A 25,154-nucleotide genomic window follows, 5' to 3' on the forward strand; every position below is an offset into this window, starting at 1 on the left:
TCAACCAGTAAACAGTACAGAGTGTTTAGGGTATCTTTCCTTTGCTTTTCAATCATTCTGTTCCTTGGTTTTATTCTTTTCTTATAGTTTTCCTTACATCCATTTCAAGTTTCAAAATATCAAATATGAAACATTTTTCAACCCTAGCTCTTAGGCAAGAGTTATGGATGTTACAAGGAAAAAATAAGCCTTCAACTATTAAGATTTCTGAATTTTAACTCGTTAGCCATTTCTGAATAGCTAACTAAAATTTTAGGTTTTTGAGCGATCATATTAAAAAACTCAAGTGGTCATACAAACAACTTTTTTTTTTTTTTTTTTTTTTAATTCCACTGATTCATGTTCATGCCTCAGATGGTTTGGGAAAGTTTTTAAACTATAATTGTACTATGTGGAAAAAGAAAAACAAAGCAAAAACAGTAAAAAAAAAAAAAAATCCCCAGCACATGTTTAAAATGGTTTGAGGAACCCTTTTAAAGAGAGAAATCCACGGCAACAAAACAAAGTGCCAATCCTTTGCTCTATGATTCCCTGCGTAGCGACTCCTTTCCATTCACTTTCCCTTCTTATGCAAGGGGTAATGACTTTGGGGATTGTTTTGGGTTTTGTTTCTGCTGAGTCACTATATTTTGCATCTTTGTCCCCAGGTGCTACTCAGCATAAAAGTTAAAAGAGCAATTCAAAAAGCTTTGCGTATGTGTGTTGAGCAGATGAAACCATTTTTTTTAAGAGAAGCTCAGTTACTTAGCTTGTCCTTCCTTACCGGGAAGGAAGCTTCCGGGGAGGGAAGGGACCAAATCTGCTTTGCCGAGAGAAGCATCCCAGCGCTGTAGCTGCTAATTCCGAGCTGGCTGTTAAATGCGGAGCTTCCTAGGCGCTTGGCTGGCTCAGCCCAATGCAGAAGTCTCCCCCTTCTCTCAAGACCCAAATCCCTACAGAACCAGCTTTGGAGTTACTTTCCCTTCAAGGAGACTGAAATAATTGTGATTTGTGGTGCTCTCAGTTCGCGGTGGTATTTTCCTGTTGTGTTAAATGCTTCTTACTAAGTAATAGATGTGATTTAGGTGGACGACGAAGGGGTGTGTGGTGGATTCGGTGATTAATCAGTGAATTCCCATCCGCTGGCATCTCTCACTGCCCCTCTTTGCGTGATGTAAGATCAGACGTACCCTGCATTGAAAAGTCAAGACACAGGAGCGGCTCGCTGGCGCTCACACACACTCTCTCTCTCCCCCACGCGCGCATCCGTACACCTTCCACATCCTGCTCCAGGCAGGAGAAGGCGGACTGGCTGGGCTCATTGAGCTGAAGAATTTCCAGTGACATTTGTAAATGACGCTGCTCGATTCGGGGCTCCGAGCCGCCGCCGCCGCCGGGCCGAGGGCGCCGCGGAGCAGTCTCCAGCGCAGGCTTCCTTACCGAGCGACCACAATGTCCGAGTTCCTCCTCGCCTTACTCACTCTCTCGGGATTATTGCCTGTCGCCCAGGTGCTGACCGTGGGAGCAGACCGAGGTAAGGAAATAACTCCCTCCTGGCATCCCCTTTTTTCCTCGGCTTTCCTGCTGGGCGATGCTTGTAGATAAGTGAGCGTGAAACTTAAGTCCTTGTGGCCCCGCTCCCCGGGACTGGCTGGCCACTGTGCTCCGGCCTCGATGGGGTGAGAGGTGCAGTGGGCGATTTCTGAACCAGGTGCAAGAGCCCTCGGCTTCCTTCCTCCTCCCCACCAAGCTTTTTTCTTTGGCCATTTACCAGCCCTTATTTTGTCCCCCACTGGGACCGTTTGGACTTGACTGCGCGCTTCTGCCCGCGCACCCAAGCGCTGCAGATGCTGGAATCAGAATTCGCATTTCCAAGACTTCCCTAGGCGCGGAGTCTCATAGCTTTTAGCTTTTGCAGGCTCTGGCTTCTCTGCGTTGTGTGTGCTCCGTCAAGTTAGCTCGAGGTTAACTTCCCTACCTGCTGCACCCAGGGTGTGTGGACGGGGGAAAGTGCCCACTAAAGCCCCTTTCGTTTCTGTAGCCCCTTCTGAGGCAGACTCGAGTGAGATTCCAGTCATTAGCTCAGAGGCTTAGGCTTTCAGGGCGCTTTTGGGCTCAGGCACCTGCTTGAACTTGACTTTCTTGATTCTGAAGGTCTGTGGCACAGCTCATGGCACCAGATGACGTTGTTTACCCACCATTGGCGTTTTGCCATTGTTTGTTTGCTTGTTTGCTTGTTTCAAAATAGCTGATGAATGGTAGAAGTTTAAATGGGAATGTGTATGGGGAGCCGAGGAGAGAGGATGTAGGAATGTTAATAAACCTAGATTGTGTAAACTTTTGATCTGGAAACCCAGGAATCCCTGTGCAAGTTTGACAATCTTTGACAACAGTTGCACGAATGAAAAAAAAGGTGGGGGGAGGTAGATGAATATTTGGGCCGCTGGCATTGGAATGGTTAACTCCCTAGAGTAAAATCAGGAGTATCATGGATCTAGGCTTTATATATACATACATATTTATATACATATATACACATATATATTCGTATTGACTGATAATATTTTGGTTTGCTGTTGTTGTCAGTGATGTTTAAAAAAAAAAAAAAAAGAAAAATAGAAAAAAAAGTAACAAAGATAGAAAGGATCCTGGATCCCAATGTCAAGTAAATAGGCAAAATGTTGCATTGAGATATTTAGTGACTGTGTTCACATGAAGCGAATTATGAATTGACTAAAAATTATTGCTTCATTATAGTAGAGAACAGGAGAATGAATTGTAGTCTTTCTATCCAGTCTGCTGTTGGCAACCAGATTATGATCTTTATAATGTGCTCACACATTTCCTTTACCAGTGGTGAGACTAATATTAGTTCCTTTAGAAAATTTGACATTAACTGAGTGATAATCTTTTAAACATAACATTGCCACCTAACCACATAGCTTCTAAACTTGTCTTAACTTGCCTTGAAGTTGGTGTGGAATAGTTGAAAACTATACTGATAAAATGGAAGCATATAGCTCTAACTTGAAATGATGATGTCTTTGATCTGGAACAATCAGCTCTCAACCTTTCTTAGGAAGAATCTTTGAAGTTGGACCAGAGCAGAAGAACGGAATGAAGCTTTTCAGCCCTGTGAGCTAGCAGAATATAATGGCACTGCAGACTCCTGCTCTTGGGCTTTTTCTGATTAAGTGCCCAATCTCTGCAAATTTGACCTCATCTAGAACTAAGTCCTCAGTGATTTTGGATGTATTTATGAGGGAAAGAGTTGTCACTGCAACGATTAGAATGAATACCTGAAGAGAATTATATATATCATAAAAAAGTAAACATACAGACCTCCGATTTTCTCCTTAGATAGAAAACTAATATCTTAAAAGATAATAATTTGATGCAAATTTAGTTCTGTGAGGGACAGGGACATCTAAGATATAAAAAGGGCATATGGAAAAGAATTGTTACTTTTTCCTGAACTAAAATAGTGTCATATATCATCATATCAGTATAAAAAGTACTATTATAAGATAGCACAAGTAAAAATAGTTGTAGACCAACACTTTGCCACTATTATGTATATTTAACACAACTTTCCTAACTGTTAGGAAGGAGCTAAAATTGTCCCAGCTATCTATCAAAAGTAAAAAGGGTGGGTCTTATTTGGAAAAAAAGGGGAAAAAAAGAGAAATCTTGTTTAAAGTTAAAAAAGAAAGTGCTGCTGCATTATGACAAACTTTCCTCAGTGAAATGCTGAAACAGATGATATGGGAATATAAACTCAAGAAAGAGGTTAATGAGATGTAGCTTTCTGCACTGGCTTATGTCAATTGTCCTTGAGGAATAAAATAGGCATGTGGATTACACAGGTGTGTTTTGTGGTGCAGGAGCTAGCTTCATGCCAGAAAATGAGAAATCACTTTCAGGTTCTCCAAATACATATTGGGTAATGGGTGACTTCTTAAACTGTGTGAACTAGATAGAAATGGTTGTATTACCTTCTACCTGTGTTGCTCCTTGTTTTTAATTTTTTTGAGCATAAGCTCAAACATTCTTTTTTTTAAACAGAAGAATACTTTGAGGCATTTGCTTGTGTTTGATTTACACATGCACTTGTCCTTCTAATTCTATGTTGTTTATTTTCTTGGTTTATATTGATTTTGATACAGAGTTAAGCTAATGTACATGTCAGTTCTTATTAGATTTCATCACATCGAAAAAAGGAAACATCTTTGTAACTCTTAACAGCAAAATGTGAGGGATAAATCATATTCACTTAGGATCAACCAATGTGTCATATAACAATGTCATATCATATCAAAGTATTGCTTGATAGGGATTAAGACTTAAAAGGAAGTGTATTTTAAATTGTCAAATTTTCTGAAAATAAAAGGGATTGAGAAACCCAAAACTAGTTTCATTTAAATTCCTGAGTCTGATAAGATGGGGAAACATATTTTCAAACAATTAAAGTTCATGCTGTTATAATCATTTAAATGTATATGTCTCTAAAGCCATCTAAAAATGGCAATCATGTGTATGTCAAAATTTTAATCTTCCTTTACTTAAAGAAGAATGAACTGAAATCCATGTTTCTTTGTATTCCACAAACATAAAAGTTTTGTTTTGAAGAAGTCTCTGTAATCTTTGAGATTTCTTCTTTCTATCTTTTCTCAAGCTTAAATTGAAACTGGTAAGAATGGAAGGAGACAATGGGAAAACAAAGAACAATTTCAACATGTTTAAACAGGAGAAAAAATGTGAATTGCAGTGAACAGAGTAACTGAGGGAAAGAAAAATGGGAAAAAAAGCAAATTTAGGAAAAGACTAAATCCAAATTAATATTTCCTAAAGAGATTAAAGTATCTTTAGAGAAAATAATAATTCCTAAAATAATTATTTTCTTCTCATTTCATAATAAATATCTTATGAAAATGTTTGCAGTATAAAGATAATATAAAGAAACTTCCATCAACGTGAGGTTGGATATAATTAAACCTCTAAGAAAGGGGGGAGATACATGCAAATATTGCAGAAAACCCAAATGTTAAGAATGCGAGAGTTATTAAGATGGAAGTGATATTTTTTAAGTGGAAGTGAAGGATGTCTATCTTCTTAGAAAGGGGGGTGGATGAATGATATGGTGAATATATTCTTAAGCATGATATGACACTTTCTAAATACTACTTGTCATTCATGGTGGAGACATGCAGAAATTTTTAATTTGCAAGTGTATTGGATCCAGGACATTGATTTCTTACTATTTGCCTTGTCATTTTCTTTTCAGAGCCTTGGGTATACCATAAAGATAGGCTCCATTTAAAGTTATCTGGACTGAACATTATTTGGTCTTCTACAATAATTACAATGGTGAGGGATCTCTATATCTTCCCTCCATTCCATATATTATTATGATTATGATCAATTTATTTTTATGATTCTAGTATCAATTTTTACATCTTATATGAAATGTACACTCCCCTTTTTTCAATTCCTTCCTAGTAATAGGGATTTTGTATAGTAAAAAGTACCAACCAGATGTATTGAAAGATTTCTCTATCTTCTGTAGCTGTCTGTCAAAACAATTCTTGTACAAAGGAAACACTTGTCTTCATTTTAGATAGGTACATTCAATGAAAGTAGAATTAATGCTAAAAGTTAAACATGATTGTACCAACATGATGTCATTAAATTAATTTAGCTGTGAGTGCAACCTATTATATGTATACTATATACATAATATATATTATCTTACATAACATGTATATCTAAAATCTTCTTTAAAGATTATATATACATATCTTATTTAAAATGGCTGCCCTGGCACAAACGTTCTTTAAAAACACTATTCTAGCCTGAAAATTAGAGATTTTTTTATATGAAGCTTTCATTTTTTCAAATTCCAGAAAATACATGTCTATCTTTGTGATATTGCCTCCTTGAAAAGCAAAAATGTGAAATGGAAAAATTTTAACAATTATTTTTCAACTCCTAAAACCCAACATGCACTCAATATTCTAATGATGAATTTCCAATGTAACAAATATTTTGTTGTAACAAAATCTGACAGTGGAGGATATAAATGTTAAATGCATTTGCTTTCAATATACCTGTAATTATGATGCCCTCCATGCTTGTAATTTGAAACAATGTTTTTAGTAGCTGGAATGCTAAACAAAACTAAAGTGAAAGGTTGAGTACTCTTAAAATGAGTTAACCAGAGTACGTACTGGACAAAATTTCTATCGGGAAAATCATCATATTTACTCCAGGCAGTTCAAAAACTACCTAGAATGAGAAATCTGGGTCCCCATATTTAATCCAAGAATAATGACAAAAACCACCTTGATGCACAGAGAGTGCAAATAACAAGGTGTTTTTGTTTTTGTTGCTTGTTTTTTGATGGGGAAGGGAGGATAAAACTAATCAAACAGAAAAGTACTGGGATGCTTTTTAATCTTTTTTTTTTTTTTTAATATTTCCATGTGGACTGATATCCTCCAAATTTAACCTATATAAAAACCCATTAACTAGATGCAGAGGGATGAAATTGCCACATACCAACCACAAATCTAATGGTCTACCGGCTCTGGGGAACATTTTCCAGTTGTTTTATTAAAGATGGAGATCTTTAGAGCTTGTTAATTCCTTGGGGGAGGGGGGGCTTCTATTGTTTAAACATTAAATAAAAAATTAGAGTTTTAAAAAGTTACTTTTGGACTAATCCACATGTGCCAATGAGTGTATCTTCCTCACTTGTTTTTGAAAAGTATTGCGCTTGCCATAATATTTAATCACTGTTCTCACAATTTTGTGCTCTTTCATTTTAATGAAATCTTAATCTCTCCAAGTACATCTGAATGCTTCATGTTATAGAAAGGGGAATGAAGCCTTCAGGAAATTTTGCAACACATCAGAACAAGCAAGCTTAGACCTCCAAAATTTATGTATATATTTTTCTATTAGAAGTTTTTCTGCTATAAGCTGCCTTCACAATTTTAGATCTATATTTTCTCCTCATAAATGATTTGGTGGCCTCCCATTTCCCCCCTGGCATAACTACAAGGCCAAGTTAGAAAATATGTATTATTTATTGCTCTGTTCTGAATTCAGTGATACCAAAATATAGTTTATGTCTCTCTCTCCATCCTATTGATTTAGGCTATCTCTATACAAACCCAATTATTTTGACTGAGCTTCCTGACTAAACTAATTGATGAAACTGACTAGTAACTAAATGGGAATCACAGTTTTAGATAGTAGCCAATCAGATGAGGTGAAACAATAGAACTGATCTTGCATTAAAAGCCTAAAGTTGAATTTTGTGGAAAAATAACAAAAACAATACATTTTCCTAAAACACTTATGCATGACAGTTACCCTCTATACCTTGTAGAGTAAGTAATATGTACCTTTGCCATTATTCCTGTCATAACAGAGAAATGTAATATATTTTGGTAGTAATATATATTTTTATCATGTGTTAGCATAAGAATCTAAATTAATACTGAATACAAATAAGTATATGCTCTCAATTCATTCATATTCAGATAATTACTTTATTGAAAGTAATTAGAAATTTATTATTTTTCATTATTGACTTTATTAACAAATTTATTTTTCTCATTTTGGAAAATATTTTTAAAAATTAAAATATATTCCTAAATATTATTTCAAAGTTAAGACTTTTCTCAACACAGGATATATAGTAGAAATCATTGCAGTGATATAATAGATAACAGGATTTAGTGTGTTTATAAATGTGAGTATAATAACTTTCTCATGCAGTCACATTAACTTATTTTCAGTCTGCAATTGGATATCCAGTTATGGTTAGATAATGCAATGGCATAGTTAAATAAATGGGGCCGTTCATTGGCTGTTGATTTCCCAGTAGGTTAGATTCTTATAAGTATCACCAGTGCGAAAGGCTAATGCTGAAGTTCCTAAAGCTTGTGTTACTTCTATTGTTCAATAATTATGCTTTCATATTTGTATGTATTTGTGGAATATTTGGGGTTTCTCGATATTTCAAAATAGTTATAAATATGCAATACTTGCCAAAGGTGTGTTTACCTGTAGAAAGAATGAAAAGTAATTCGATTAATATATTCTTACTGTACAGTCATCTGTTTAATCTTATTTTTCTCGGATATAATCATGTATGTATGAAAGTTTCCATTAATACATGACTAATATTATAACTATATCCTTTATAGAAAACAAGTTGTGAAAGTACCTTTTATATGAGATTTCTTCTAACTTTATTAAGTAAGAGAAAAAAGAAAAAAAAAAAAAACTTGAAGAAGATAGAGCGTGTTGCCTTGCTAAGATGCCGGCATTACATTTTATCTCACAATGCATTCTTATTAACAGTCAGACATCCCTTCCTGAGATGCAAGCACCTCATTGTCCTGGCTGGCTTAGCCTTCAGACCAAAGACAGGTATTGTTGAAACACGACCTCATTTTAGTCGAAAGAATACTTTTCTTCTTTAGGTAAGATCAAGGTACCACAGATCGTCTCTTGTTTTATTCTTACAATCAATAGGACATTCCTTCCTAACTTTTCTACATTGCATTGACATACTTCAAGACTTCCAAGACAGCTTAACTTTAGAAATATGAATACATAATTCCTTAAGAATTTTTCTACCGCTGAGTTTTTCTTTAATGACAATTTGTTATCATAGCCTTTTTTTTTTCCTTAAAATGAGAAAAGATAGCTAAAAATGGGGTGGGGGAGAAGAGGAGAAGTGAAATTTAGTTGTGGTTGCTTGCTTTGAGTGTTCCAAGGGTATTTTAAGATATTTGTGAGAAAGAAAAACTGTAGGTATAAGGCATATAACAGAAATGGGTTTAGAATGGTTTGTTTTCTTTAAAAATAAGGTTGTATAAGGAGAGGAAGGACAAAGATGCTGGAGTGCATTGACAGTAAGGATTTATTGAAACTTCCATCCATACAGACCAAATCACTGAGGCAATTAGGAATCTCAGGCTTTTGCTAAAATATGTATTCTGAAATTTAAAAAAAGATTTGGTTTTTAGATTATCTAAGACCTTGTGTGCATTTCCTAAAGCTTTTAATGGTATATTTTATTGGTATGAAAATGTTAAAGTAGCAAGTATGCTTTATTAAAATATTCCACTTTATTCAACTCTATTAATTTTTAAGGCATTTTCTCATAATTAAGCTCTTTACAGGGATAACGATGCCAGCTCATGGGTGAGATTTTTGTCTCTTCAGGTGAAAATATTATGATCATGCCTACTGGGCATTTGTATTTCTCAGATTTAAAAAAAAAAAAAAACAGCTAGATTTATAGATAGAATTACTAACTCAGAATTCAGGCCCTTTTGCTGAGTCCTTGTCCTGCTGTTATTTTAACAAAATGCTAGTAGTTCACCAACACCATGCTAATGACACATAATGTTAGTGGATACATATCATACTTGGGGGAAAATAGGTTGATTTAATCCAACATTGGCTAACATGAAGAACAGGTGGAATTTAGAATTTAAACATTCTGCATCTGTCCATCTTTGGAAATAGTTCTTTCCCCTACTAGGATGTTTTCTTCCTATTTGCGCTTGTTAAGGATATTGTCGAGTCTTTTGGAATTAATCCTTAATAGTGTAAGAACCAAAATCTTACCACTTTTTCCATTCTTCTTGCTTTCTCTCACTGCTATGGAAACATAATGATCTAAAGAGCATGGGGGTTTTCTTTTATGTGTATTTTAATCTGGGTGCCTGTGAAAACACCACCAGAGTTTTCCAGAAAACCCCTCTAACCAATTACATAAAAGAGACAAAGTGGTGCCCCCTTACACCTTCCATGACAGCAAGGAAAATAATGTATGTGAAAACATATTAAATCCTATATTTCACTATAAAACCAGAAATCCCTTATATTTTCTAGATGCTTTAATCTTTTTCAGTTTTTTCCCTACTGAATTCATATGATTCCTAATCCATGTGGTTGGTTGATGTGGATCCACGTGGATCATTCACTTACATATCCATTCATTCGGCAAAGTACAGCAAATGATGTGCTGTGTACTGTTCTGAAGGTTGGGGATGAGGCAAGTGAGCAAGTTAGACAATGCAACTGGTTTGATGTAGCTTATATTTTAGTGCAGGGAGGAACAGTCAGCAAACAAACAAATAATATTTTGTTCTAAGAAGAAATAAAAAATAATGTGATGTAATTGAGAGAAGTAATTGGTGGCTATAATCACAGAAGGCCTTTGAGAAGGATGACCTATTTGCTGAGATAAAAGAAAGAGAGGGAACAAGTATGAGTAGTTCTGAAGGAAAAGCTTTCCATGCAAACCCTTGAGAGGGAGTCAAGAATTTGGTATTCTAGAGTGAGAAAGTCTGTTTGTATGTTGGAAGTGAACTCTGAGTGTTTGGGAAAGAGTATGAGCTGGAAAAGGCATATATATGGTAAAGCCATAAACAGGTCCACAGGACAATGAAGATCAAGGTGAGGCATTTGGGTTTTGTTATTATTACAACAGGCAGCGAATGAATGTTTAATCAGAGGTGACATGACACCACTTGACTTTTAAGAGCTCATGCTTGTTGCTGCTGAATGAAGGAGAATAAGAGAGATACAGTAATCTAGTTAAAGGGCTGTCAGAATTGTCCTGGAGAGAGATGTTGATGACTTAAATGAGGAGATGGCAATGTAGATGAGGACTAGGTAGAGGAGAAATCATATCTTTAATTCAGGGAGATTTTCTATAATACTGAATGTATTACCAGGCAACATATTTTATTGCCTGGTACTACAGGATAAGGCTGTATCTGGATTTAAATACAGACTCAAACTATTGTCTTTGAAAGTAAAGGCTAACAGTGAAGGCTATTTAAAAATGAATACATTCCTTTTGCTGCACCTTTTATTGATTTGCATGAAACGTGTTTCTCAGTGTAAAAGCATGTGAGGGTCACGTGTGGATGCTGCAATATTTCTTGCCTTGTTACCTTTTCCCTTATTTCAGAAATATTAATACCATCTTCCCTATTACGCCATGTTTTCCCATACAATGTCTGTAAAATAGAATTAGTAGAGTCAGATTCATAATATTCTTTGGGGGTTTATTAAAATAATGCACTTAGTGATATTCTAAGCATTAGTAAAAATGGCAGTAATATTTTTTTTCTTTTATTTCTACTAATCTAAATGAATATAGCAGCAGAAGGAATAGGCGTTGGCCTATGTGATGAAGATTCATTTGTGCAATTTTTTTTTTCCTTGAGATCCTCAGAGTTTTCAAGGAAGAACCCGTTTTCATTGTCCCCAAAATCTTTGCATGATTGAGAGGAATTTGTGCTGATAGTTGAGTTCCCACTAATGAATATTCGATTAAAGGGAAGAAATTGTTAAGAATACTGCTATTGGCTATATTCATTACCTTGCCTGGTAATTCCTAGAAAACCTTAAAAAGGAAGGGGGTAGTGACAGTAAATAGTGGAAAATCTACTGGGTAAGCATTTATGACCTAGTGGGTATTCCTCTTTGTCAGTCAGGGCCTTTGGATTATTCTGTATTTATCCACACATTCATTGAATAACTGTTATAGTAACTACTATGTACCATTCAGGGTGATTTATAGACTAGAGAAAGAAACAACTGAACAACAAAACCAGGACAAGCAATGAAACACCAGTTTAACAATTGTACAAGTTTGGATTTTCAGGGAAAGATTGCTTATGGCTACAAAACAAACTCATTTGGGTCTATTGAGTTCTTGTGGAGCTAGAAAGGAAAAAGAGTTGAGAGAAAGGTATTATAAAACTGATGGGAAAGGAAAAAGGAAAAAATATCCAAGCCTGGAAGGTCCATGAGAATGAAGAAAGAAATACAGTGTTTGAAGGAAATACTGTTTGTATGAAGATGAGTGAGTTACTCTGCACCCTAAGTTATTTAAAGATTGTTTCAGGATTTGATTCCATTGATTTTTTTTCAATTGTTCTTTTTCTTTTTTGGCTCTCTTTCCTTATATCTACCTTAGACAAAGTCAGAGATTGGTTTTAAAACTTCACATTCAAATCTGCATTCCAAAGTACAAATTTAGCTCCCCAAATATTCCCACTCAGTTTATTTGTCCGTTATACAGGTCATCTAGTGTCAAAAAAGCACCTGGGAGTAATCAACTTTTTGACACTATTTACCTTATGTTGCTAGCAGCAGCATTGTGGAGGAAATACTTCATTCAGAGAAATTACCTTGGAAAAGCTTGGAAAAGCTTGGAAAAGCTTCATGATCATTACATTACATAGATCATTATAAACATACATTACATGTTTAAAAAGAAAATTTGCTTTCTTAGTTTTCAAACATAATCTATCTTTTTTTTTTTTTTAAAAGATTTTATTTATTTATTTGACAGAGAGAGATCACAAGTAGATGGAGAGGCAGGCAGAGAGAGAGAGAGGGAAGCAGGCTCCCTGCCGAGCAGAGAGCCCGATGCGGGCCTCGATCCCAGGACCCTGAGATCATGACCTGAGCCGAAGGCAGCGGCTTAACCCACTGAGCCACCCAGGCGCCCATAATCTATCTTTTGATTAAAGAAGGGAAGATATATACTAAAGGCATTAAGTTAAAATAAAGAGAGCCAAAGCTCAGGCATTTAAAGTTTTATAAATAAGGTACAACAACAACAACAAAAAGATATTGAAACAAAAGATCTTAACCAATTTATTTGTCATGTAAAAGAGCTTACTTATATGCAGGTTTAGTAGACATTGGCTAGATGCATGTGCAGAAATCAAATTTGTGTATGACTTTAAGTTCAGTCTATTTTTCATTCCCATTGTCAAAATCCCCTTTAATAATTTGGCTCCAGAATTTCAGTAGTAAAATCAACACTTTGCCTAGAAATAAGTTAAATATGGAATAAACACCAAAATTTTATTAAATTTTTGAGTGATTGAACCAAATGAAATTTGAGGCTGAAAGATTTTGCATTAATATTTAATTTGGGACTCACTGTAAATTTATTTGCTTTGTACTTTAGCAGAGGGGTGCCAAAAAGTTTGGAAATAAATTAATCTGAGTAATTGAAAACAGCAGGAAGGGGAAGGGTTACTTGTATATTTGTGAATATGAGGCATGATTTATGCTCCCTGACTAGAACTCTGCTCACATCACACAGAGGTCTGCTGAAGGGCTTTTTTTCCTTTCATAAGGAAAGCACTATGGGAAAAAGTTCAAAATGAATATAAGGGAGTTATTTATATTTTAGGTAAAGCGAGAAATAATTACTGACTGCATGCTCAGAATAAAAGGCATTGGGCAGGAAATGTTGTGACCCCTTGCAACAGACTTAAACCTGCTATAAAGATCCAAGGAAAATAAACAAAGCTTATTCAGATAACAGTTAAGCTGGCGAGACACCTGAAAAGTCCAGCAATAGCAAGAAAATCACTTAAGTCAAAAATAAACTTTCAGAGATTGAAGCTACTCAAGTTCACCAAGATTTAGAGATGAATGCCAAAGAGGATTAGTAAAACTCTCTTTCCTGTGAAATGCAGCAGTAATGGCTCTATCGCCAAGTCTCAAACTCTCGCTTGAGAGTAACCATGTGAGTTTTAAACTCAGTATACAATAATAACATTTTCTTAAAAAGCAAGAAATCCTATAAAGGAACCTGAAGCAGCAATCCTGCCCTCTTCCCTCCCTTCCAGTGAGAGCAAATGATAGGCCACAATTCTTCTGTAGTTGCCTAGAGAGAAATAGGATGCTTATGGCTTCTGAGATCTCCACTCAGGGAAAAAGCTGCTTAGACCTCATTGCTCGTCATGTTAGGTAATGGCACTCAGACATATCTGACTGAACTTTATGAATTAAAGGACAAGATATAGGGCAAGGTTTACAAACACAAATGCATATAGCACCCAGGCTAGTCAGAAGGTGCCCCAGGTGACATGTAAATTAGAGAACACCCACACTGTCCAAAGGAGCAGTTGATATTTAAATGGAGCAGATTGTGGCCCTGGGTGAATGTGAGCCAAGGGTTACCAGGCCTTTAAGAAGTTTTAGAGTGGCCCAGAGTCTGGATTTTTATGGTCAATGCCTAAAGTTTTAAATATGGACCCTCATATAAAAAGCAGCATGCATGCACACAGACACACACAGACACACACAGACACACACACACACCCCAAATAAATAATATTGTAGCGGTCAAAAACACAAACTGATGAATTGAACACCCAAGCTGACAGTCTGTGGCCCACTGTGAAGTCCTGCAGTTGCAGGGATCAGCATAGGGTTGGACTGGGTCACAGCGGACATTTTATTAGGTGCATTGCAAACAAAAGTTGGCCCTAAAGAGCTGAGCACAATGCCTTGAAATTTGGAGTGCATAATTGTTACAGGTCATGGCTTTAGGAAGAAGGATATCAAAAATGAATTTCAACAGTGCCCTGTATCTGTCCCTTTGAAACTTCCTCTCTCCTTTAAGACATAAGGCTGAATCAGGGGAGAGTGTGGGTACAGAGGAAATTCTTAAAGACCCTACAGAAAATAAATGCTGTTAGATCCAGTTGTGACATGGAGCAGAAACATGCTACTGAAAGTGACCAAAGAAACAAAGTTCTCTTAATAATGGTGAGAACATACTATGTGGATGATTTCAGTCAGCCTCAGCACTCCAGGGACCTCATGAAAAATATTCTACATGGTAAATAACAGCCATTTGGTGAAAGCAATGTTGCTGTTCCACATACATCATTATTGAAATATGGAGTGAGGAGTGCCTGGGTGGTTCAGTCAGCTAAGCATCTACTTTAGATTTGGGGTGGGGTTATTATCTCAGGGTGGTGAGAGTGAACCCCATGCATGGGGCTCCATGCTGAGTGAGGAACCTGTTTAAGAGTCTCTGTCTCCCTCTCCTCCTAGCCTTGTATTCTGTCTCCAGAAAAAAAATGTGGAATGAAAAATTAAAAAGTGTGTAAGGAGAAAAAATGTAGTAAAGCAAAGATGTCAGAGATATGATCCTAATGGGTAGGCAAATTCTCATGCTGAGACACCAATGGGATGCATTTAGGTTTGTGTTTCATCTTCCTTTTTTCTGGAAAAGCCGTGACATAATGAGAGCCAAGTGTGTTCTCTATTTCCATGCATTATCTTTAGATTTCATACCCGTGTTGACATAAGAATTAGTATATCCAAACTGCCTATTTGAATCAGCTTTAAAAAAAAAACCTTTCTATTTTGAAATAAATTTACACTTGCAGAGAATGTATACAACTAGTACAGAGAGTTGCTGTACTCCCTTCATTGCTCCTAATGTTAACATATTATAGAACTATAATATAATTACTAATACAAAAAGTTAATATTGGTACAGTAAATATTAGTCACTCAACTATAGACTTTGTATTTTAAGAGTTTTTCTACTAATGAACTGCTTCTATCCCAGCATCCAATCCAGGATTCAATACTGCATCAAGTTTCCATATTTGGACAATCTCTGTCTTTGGTTTACTTTCATGACTTAGGCTCTACTGAAAAATCCTGGCCAGTTATTTTGTAGGTTTCCTACAATCTGGTTTACCTAATATCTTCTCATAGTTATATACTTTTGACTAGAATGTTTTCACATAAGAAATCTGCCCTCTTTGGGGCACCTGGGTGGCTCAGTGGGTTAAGCCTCTGCCTTTGGCTCAGGTCATGATCTCAGGGTCCTGGGATGGAGCCCCGCATCGGGCTCTCTGCTCAGCAGGGAGCCTGCTTCCCCCTCTCTCTGCCTGCCTCTCTGCCTACTTGTGATCTCTCTCTCTCTGTCAAATAAACAAACTCTTTAAAAAAATTTTAAAAAAATCATCATATGGTATCAGGAGATCCATGTCAATTGATCACTTAGGTGAGCTGACGCCTTTCTAATTCTTCCTACTTTATTAATTGGAATTCTTCTGTAAGAAAAAATTGTGCTTGCTTTCTTCCATTTTTTTTTAAGATTTTATTTATTTATCTGACAGACAGAGATCACAAGTAGGCAGAGAGGCAGGCAGAGAGAAAGGGGGAAGCAGACTCCCTGCTGAGCAGAGAGCCTGACGTGGGGCTCATCCCAGGACCCTGAGATCATGACCTGAGCCGAAGGCAGAAGCTTAACCCACTGAGCCACCCAGGCATCCTTTCTTTCGTTCTTTTGTTCTTTCTCTCTCTCTTTCCCTCCCTCCCTTCCTACTTTCCTCCCATCAGTATAGATTCACAGGTATTTATTTTATTGTTTGTGTTATAATTCAATACTATCATTATTTAAGTTCTTGCTCAAATTATTCTACTTTTGGCCATTGGTAAGTCTTTCAGATTGGCTACTGTGCCTTTGGAGATACCCCCATCCTTTTTTGAGCATTTTCTTTCTTTCTAACAGATGATTCAAGCTCATCTTGATTTTGCCTGTTTTTGCCCTGGAATCAACTACTACTCCAATGAATTTCATGGGATATTGGAACTTCAGACACTTTTAGGTGGGATGTGATCTCTTCAGTGTCATAAGATTATCTTAAGGGTGGTAAACGATGGCAAGAATAATTCCTCTGCTGATATGTTTTGATATTGCAAAAGAAATAATTTTGCTGAGTTCTTTAATTTAAGTATATTTATTTACTATTTTTTATTTTAAAGATTTTATTTATTCGAGACAGAGAGAGCATGTGAGAGAGAGCACAAATGGGAGGAGAGGGACAGAGGGAGAGGGAGAAGCAGACTCCCCACTGAACAGGGAGACCTATGCCAGGCTCATTTCCAAGACCCCAAGATCATGACCTGAGCTGCACGTAGCTGCTTAACTGAGATACCCAGGTGCCCCTCAGTTTCTCAGTTCTTTAATTTTAATACAGTAATCCCTGCAGTGATTGATACCTGCTGACTAAAATTCTGAATTAGTGTGATTATGGGTAATTATGCTTTTTAAGGCATTCAAAATATCATCTCCAAAGTTTCTTAAATAGTGCATAATTTTATAAAATCAATTAACATTTATTGATCTTTTTTCAGAAAACCTGTGTTAGGTATTTTTTTTTTTTTTAAAGGCATCTCTGCCCGCGGGAGTTGATGATCTAATTTAGATAATTCATAAGTCTTATGACATAATTCACAGGTCATATAAGGGATGATTGCAGAGGGTTTATCAGACCTGGCAGGTGAGGCCATGGGCCTGTACTGATTTTGTATCTTGTCTTTTGAATGGGCAGTGAATAGAAAAGCATATGCCAGAGATAGTGAATGGTTTGATCTTTTTGGACAGATCTTGACTGATTGGTAGTTATTCACATTGCTGTATTGAAAGAGATTCTATAGTTGAGTCTGTGTTCTTTAGTAAAGGGCACAGTAATGAGTTGGTGAGGTTTCCAATGATCAAGTCAGAAGACTATGCGAGTGTTAGTGTCTGGCCTACTTACCATTTCCAGTTTAGTTAGCACAATAGGAGCACAGTATAAGTGTCTTGTGATTAAAAAAGATAGTTCCTGCCCATGACTCATGGGTAAGATGAACCAATGAACCAATGGATAAAATTCCAGCTAATGAAAAATAGCTTTGTATAAAAACAAGTGTCTAGAATCTTTACAAAAGGTCCAGCCAGGCTCTCCACATTTTCAATGTATGCAGTTTTTAATTTTCTTCCTTTATAGTGCCACCACGAACATCATATTGCTGGAATTTGTTTGCTTGTTTTTAAGCCTTTTTGGTGGTTGATGAGGCCTTGTTTTCCCTGATCATTTCCAGTTTCTCCTAACTTTGAGCTGCAGTGTTTTTTTTTCCCCTCACTTCAGGATCCTCCCCCACCTGCTAAAAGAGCCAAACCCAACCTCACTCTCCAAAGAGTCTGATTCATTTTAGGTGCTTGGATATATCCAGTTTTAATGACATATTGTCTAAAAAAATTTAGATGTGAGATTATTGATCCAACCATCAGTTTAGCTTCTGATAATAGCTCTAGGAAGGTAGTGAGAAACAGAACTAGTTGGAAAGCAATGCAACACCCATATTGAATTTTTAACAACTTAATACATTTTAGGAAATGATCCATCTGAAAGACATTATGGCTTGCTGAGAAAAGCTGTACACTGGGAACCGGGAGAAGTGGGCTCAATTCCCAGCTCTGCATCTGACTCACTCTTTGTCCTTGGGCAAGTCACTTAGCCTCTCTCTGTGTCTACTTCCTGCTTGGTAAAATAAGGAGAATAATGCATAAAGACTCCTACCTCACCAAGATGTGTTGAAGCTGTATTCTGTAACCACTGAAGGATCTTTCTTCGCCCTGCTGGCTAATGGCAAACTTATTTTTATTAGCATCTAGTTTGATTGAATTTTGCAAAAAGAGCATGGAGCTACAACTAACTTGAAAGAATCCTTTAATCCTTTAATTTACACTGGAGTTTTATTGCAGTACATATTGCTTTGTGTTAACATAGGAGGAGGACTTGTAGATCCTATATCTACAAAAATATCTGTTGCCTCAATCTACTTGGGTGTCAACTAAGTAATCTTGTACTGAGCACTGCAGAGTCCATTAGAATAGAAGATGAAATCCTGGAGAGAAGAGGTTTACATATTAGAAATAATTAGAGAATGTTACATAGCAATATTTATTTTAAAATGCTATTGTTAGGGTTAGAATTTAGACAATGAAGAAATCAATTTAGGCTGAAAAATCACAGAGCAATCTCTTGGTATATGTTGAATAAATTCCTTTCATCCCATGACATCTTCCTTGATTCCTCCAGCAAAAATGATCATTTCCTTCATTTACCATCATCTTTGTTTGATTTTACTGGATCATTTTACATTTCTCCAGTTTTCCACAAATGTATTTTATAGAGTTTTTTAAATCTTTTTTTTTCTTTTTAAATATTAGGTAATCATAGATCATGCTTTTTCTTTGTTATTTTGTCTCTTAATTCATTTATATTGAACAACACCCCATCACATTTTTTTCTTGATCTTTATCTTTTGAAATGATTCTGCCAAGCATAGAATATCTTGTATTCTGAATTTATTTCCTCATTATTTTATTTATCTTGGTCCTGTTTCACCAGTGCTTTTTATAAATTGGGTATTAGATCTACCAGCTAGACTAGATTCCAATTGAATATTTCTGGACAGAATATTTCCTAGGTGATATTAGATATGTGTATACATAGTAGAATTAATAATGCAAACATTGAGAGAGACAGAAAGTACTCTATAGCTTTGGCTTTGCTGAAATGCTTGGCAGTAATATGGTGTCCTATTGTAGAAGAAAAGACTGCACTTATTAGCTGTATTATCTTTGATAATTACTTTATCTCTTCAAATCTCAGTTTCCTTATAGATGAAATGCAGTGATAGTTACCATAAAGATTTGAGGTTTTGAGAAAATACCTATAAAGTGTCCTTTTATAGTAGGCACTCAATTAATGAAAGTTTATTAGTACTAGTAGTAGTAATAATGGTTGCTTTGGTAATGTATTCTGTCATATGGTCTTGTATGAAGAAAATGTTTAAGAATGGCATTTATTGGGCGCCTGGGTGGCTCAGTGGGTTAAGCCGCTGCCTTCGGCTCGGGTCATGATCTCAGGGTCCTGGGATCGAGTCCCACATCGGGCTCTCTGCTCAGCAGGGAGCCTGCTTCCCTTCCTCTCTCTCTGCCTGCCTCTCTGCCTACTTGTGATCTCTGTCTGTCAAATAAATAAATAAAATCTTTAAAAAAAAAGAATGGCATTTATTCTATGAACAGAAAGCAATACTGTTCATCCCAGGATCCCCATTGTAACAGACGAATGTTTCCTGTCTGTTGGTTGGTTGGTTGTTTTAATGTGCTCCCATATGGTATGATATAAATGGAAGACAGCATTCTTAAATCCTTCTAGTAGGTTATAAATATTCTAATAAACAAAGTTAAGACATCCACAGGCAAAAGGCTCTCTTTCTCTAAAAACTCTCCAAATTCTTTGTCCCAAGATCATTTTGTACTTTCTACACTCCAGTATAAGGAGAGAAAAATACATACAAGATCCAGGAACCTACACTTGAGTTATTCCCAGTAATTAAAACAAAACAAAACTAAACAAAAACACAAAAACTAAAACAAATGAAACAAACCATAAAACGTATATTAGGGTTGAGATTAAGAGATTAAGTTTTGAAGTCAGTCAGTTTGGATTCCAATCCAAGCTTTATCACTTATTAGCTGTGTCACATTGGCCAGGATACATAATCTTTTTGAAATTCTGTATGCTTATTTGCAAAAAAACTCAAAGAGATGTAAATATAGAATAGAGATATATAAACCACCAACTCACAATCACTGTTCTAGTTATTATTAGATTTTATTACTGTATATTTACATTTACTGCCTACAGTTAATAACTCTTAGAAGCCAGAGAAATTATAGAAAGAAGAGAAATTATAGTAAGAAGACTACGACCATTGCAGAGTCTGCAAAAGGACTAGGCAGAGGAATGGTAGGGAGGAATGACATCCACATCTCATTCTGCTTACCAAGCTTTGTGCCCTCATCTGGGATTACAGTGGACCAGAGGGGTTCCTTTTTCTAATTAGCATAAAGATGTAATGTAGGCTATTGATGTCCTAGATGGGAACTGCAGGTACAAAGTCAGTGAGGTGCAAGAGAATTGACCTAAAATAAGTAGTTCTGTGGTTCACTGTGGTTAATTCAAGAACTCTTGAGCAATAAGATGTACAGAAAATGTTGTTCTTTATAATTCAGTGGATCTAAGGTAGGCTTTTTTTTTTTTTTAAAGATTTTATTTATTTATTTGACAGAGAGAGATCACAAGTAGACGGAGAGGCAGGCAGAGAGAGAGAGAGGGAAGCAGGCTCCCCGCTGAGCAGAGAGCCCGATGCGGGACTCGATCCCAGGACCCTGAGATCATGACCTGAGCCGAAGGCAGTGGCTTAACCCACTGAGCCACCCAGGTGCCCCTCTAAGGTAGGCTTTTTAAAGTAACCTCTAAAAGAAATAATCTAAAATCTAAATAGGGGCACTTGGGTGGTGTAGTTGGTTAATCATCAGACTCTTGGTTTTGGCTCAGGTCATGGTCTCAGGGTCGTGAGACTGAGCTCCTAGTTGGGCTCCATGCTCAGCACAAGTCTGCTTTGGTTTCATTCTCCCTCTCCCTCTGCCTCCCCTCCCTACTCATTCTCTCAAATAGATAAACAAATCTTAAAAAAAAATCTTTAATTAATGAACTACTTTATAACAGGAGGAAAGAAACTTGTCAAGGAATAAGTTTCAATATAAATTTTCATACTTTCTTCTGATGTTAGTCTCTAGAAATATACTTTATTTTTTTCTTCAAATAGTTTAAAATGACATTTTTACTACATTAAAACAGTTACTCTCACAACTTGCTAACTTACTGAAAGTGCATCAGGTCATGACTTCATGTTCCTGTATTGAATGTCCTGTGGGGATTCATTGCTATGTTGTATCTGAAAGTAGAAAGAATAATTTATTGGTAATCTAGAATACTTTTCTGATCTTGGTGGTAATAATAAAATGACTTTTTTTTTTTTTTTTGCTTTTATGAGTAAAAAACCAAAGTTTCCAAGTTTTTATTATCCATCTTTACCCATATAAGGCTTTTGTATTTACCTTACAGAATAAGCAGGTGGGACAGGAGGAACATCTGTTTTTTTTTTTTTTTAATTCTCCACAGGTATTACTGTACTTATTAAAAATACTATTTTTTCCAGGAAGAATGATGTGATTATGTAATACCAAGTAAATGTTTAATGCATCTAAGTGATAAATTTACATAAAATGTAGTTTGCTTTCTCATCAAAGTGTGTGTGCTAAAGATCTTCTGTCAAGATCAGAATGAAGAGAAAAATCAAGGGTTATATTTGTGTCTTTTAATATGACACGTATTATTCTATATAGCTTTTGAAAACAACTAAACCAGATACTGTTTTTGAATGTTAACACTGTACTTTGCTGATGCTATTATTTTCTCTTTGGGTAAGGGGACTATGAGGAATGCCCAATAGGCATGTTTTACTTCTCAGTAGGAAGAGCTACTCTTTATATAAAATAATCTGAAAATTTAAAAGTATGTTTTTTCATTATTTTTGTATTTTTAAAACCAAAACTACTAAAATTTTGCTTTCCTACAAAGCAATAAAAACAAATAGTTGGAGGCAAAATATGTACAATATTAATCTTGGGTTTCCTTTACTGAAGGAACATAATTTACTAGAATAAGCCAATATTTGTAGATTTTTTATATCTGATCAATTTATAGATGCTACAAAAATTGTTTTTCAAAAATGGAAGAAGATCCTCTCTTAAAATAAGCATCACTTATAGGTTGCTACTATACGCAATACAGACTGCTACTGAGATTGTCCAAGTTATACTATTTTAATCTTGTTATTATATTTTCTACATGGTATATTCAAGCCTTGCCCTAATATTACAGAAATAGGAGAAAAAGACATTAAAACATTTCTAGGGTGTTAAAGTGAGTTAACATCATAACCACCAACTGTCAGCAAGCTTTGGGGAGTCAGCAGGGAGCCATGTTTATCCCACATAATGGATGTGTGGTCACGGATCTCATTAAGCAATAACAATCTTTGGGAAATAGTTGCTTCCTCCCAAAGTCCACTCTAAATGTACTCTTTCCTAGTCCACTGAGGTTCATTCTGCTTATAAGTTCATCATGCTCTTTTTTTTTTTTTTTTTTTTTTGGAGTTATTTTAAGCTTGTTTCGTTTTGTAACAGAGGAATCCTGTCACATAAAAATTGAGATATTTGTCTCTCAAAAATCCATTGAAAAGGAAACCAGTGCTTGAGACTTACTAGGAAAGTTCTTGGATAAGCATAGTTTCTGAGATAAATTGTTCTGAGGTAATGAATGAGACATGCATCACTTGACATACTTAGTAGTTTTTACCTGGAGTCAGTTGAGGGAAATATGCAAATTCTCTAACTCCAGTGACCTTGGCAAATAAATTCTATAAGCCTGTTTTAACCAAGATCTGTAATTGAAAATATAGTCACTAGATCTCAGGTTTAGGGAGCAATGTGGGCATCCATGGGGTGTTTTCGTCCCTTTAAAAAAGATTTCATTCATCTTGCTAACCACTGCAAAAATGTACTAATGATAAATTAAAGTGGGTGTCTGAAAAAGGAAAACATATGTATATATCCCAACCACTTGGTAGTCAATGAAGTGTTCGATGTCTAAGTTTTCTCATTCAGCCTTGTCTGATTTTAGTACTTTAATACTTTAGTCCTTTAGATTCTCATATAGCCTGGGTTTCAAATGAATTATAGGAAATGAGAACAATGGTGCCATGAAGTAATTGTTAAAATGGGAGAGACTCTAAAAATGTGAATTCTACTTTCATTCATTGATGGACTTTTTTCTCCCAAGAGGAGCATAGTAGTTAGTTGCATTTGCAACCCATGCTTTACTGATTTTTTTTCTTTTAAATTATTAAATATCTATTGATAAATTACTTGCAAATTACACTCCTAGCAGAGAATATGAAGAGACTGGCCATATTGCTTTTTATTTTCCAGCTAACATTAAATGTGGTATTGTTCTTTCACATGGAATTAAAGATGAATAATATCTTATTTTAGAAAAAAATAATTTAGGACAATTATAGAGGCTCTAAAATCATCAGACATATTCACTTCAGAGAACACATCTATTTTATATTTGTTGAGAGTTCCCTATAAATTAATTTTTATATTTGAGCCATCTTATGCCCCTTATTTTTTTTTAAGGGAATGGTATTTGATTAAAAAAAAACAATATATTAGAAAACTCTTTGGGACAATTAATATATATTAGTGGCATTAAATTCTTGGGGTATAATACTTTTGTCTAAAAATTATAATAGTAAAATAGAGCAAAATGTTTAGGAACATAATCTAATTTGTTTTTATTTAAATGTATGTCTTTAATTACTTATGTATCTTTTTAAAAACCTTTACTGAGTGGTATTATTTTATTTTAGCCCAGAAAACATTGCAAAATAAAAGTAAAAGTAAATATAAATTCTTTTTTTTTTTTTTTAAAGATTTTATTTATTTGTCAGAGAGAGAGGGAGAGACAGCAAGCACAGGCAGACAGAATGGCAGGCAGAGGCAGAGGGAGAAGCAGGCTCCCCGCCGAGCAAGGAGCCCGATGTGGGACTTGATTCCAGGACGCTGGGATCATGACCTGAGCCGAAGTCAGCTGCTTAACAAACTGAGCCACCCAGGCATCCCGTAAATATAAATTCTTTAAAATATATCAAAATTTCTTACTTTCTCCCTTTTTCTTTCCTGTTCATCTTTGCACAGAATTAATCAACTATGTGAATCAACTTAATCAGAAAAGAACATTTATTTACATTTAGGATATCTGTCTATTGTAATTAAGGCAATATAACAGTTTAAATATAAAGCTTTATATTGACTTTATAATATATTTTTTATAATGACATGTATGTGTTCCATTAATTCACTATTTCAGGTAAATCAGTTAATATATATATGCAATCACTTTTTAAAGAAGATGCATAAAACCACTTAGTACATATCAGACATAATGTAATTTTTACCTTTGAAATTTTATAGCTACTAGATTTTTCAAGGGCTTCTTTATTAAAACTAATTATTAAATTAAATTAAATTTTTTAAAATTTTATTTAATTTAATTTAAAAAATTAAATAAAATTAAAAACTAATTATTAAACCTTAGAATTTGTCTTAGCATGCAATGAAAGATGATCCAAGATTTGAAAATGACATACAGGGAGGTGAAAGGCTGCTCACACTGGGCAATGGTATATTTGAAGTGACAAAAAATGGAAGGTATTAAATTCTGGTATATTTTGTGTATCAATGGCATAAAAGTTACAGTGGAATATAGAGTAGCCCTGAATTCAGAGATTTTGCTTTGTATCCAGGCTCCAGCTTCTGCTACTTCCTAGCAGCCATGACCAAATCACATATTGTCTCCAAAACTGAATTTTTGGGATCTGTAAAATGTAATTAAAGACAGCTTATTATATGGAGTTGTTTTAAAACTGAACAAGAAGGGCCACCGGGGTGTGTAGTCAGGTGAGCGTCACTCTCTGGGTTTCCGCTCAGGTCTGATCTCCAGGTTCTGGGATTGAGCCCCCTGTTGGGTTTGGCAGGCAGCAAGGAGTCT

The 25,154-nt window shown here is 35.5% G+C and overlaps 1 protein-coding gene across 1 annotated transcript in view; it reads left to right on the forward strand.

Moving 5' to 3' along the window:
• Window positions 1–876: 876 nt before the first annotated feature.
• LRP1B (LDL receptor related protein 1B) overlaps window positions 877–25,154 on the forward strand; it is a 1,982,574-nt gene continuing 1,958,296 nt past the window's right edge. Inside the window, 1 exon segment of the mRNA XM_047722477.1 lies at window positions 877–1,513. Coding sequence (XP_047578433.1) covers window positions 1,333–1,513 — 181 coding nt within the window. The 5' untranslated portion in view covers window positions 877–1,332.

Source organism: Lutra lutra, chromosome 3, assembly GCF_902655055.1.
Source record: "Lutra lutra chromosome 3, mLutLut1.2, whole genome shotgun sequence".
Classification (NCBI taxonomy): Eukaryota; Metazoa; Chordata; class Mammalia; order Carnivora; family Mustelidae; genus Lutra; species Lutra lutra.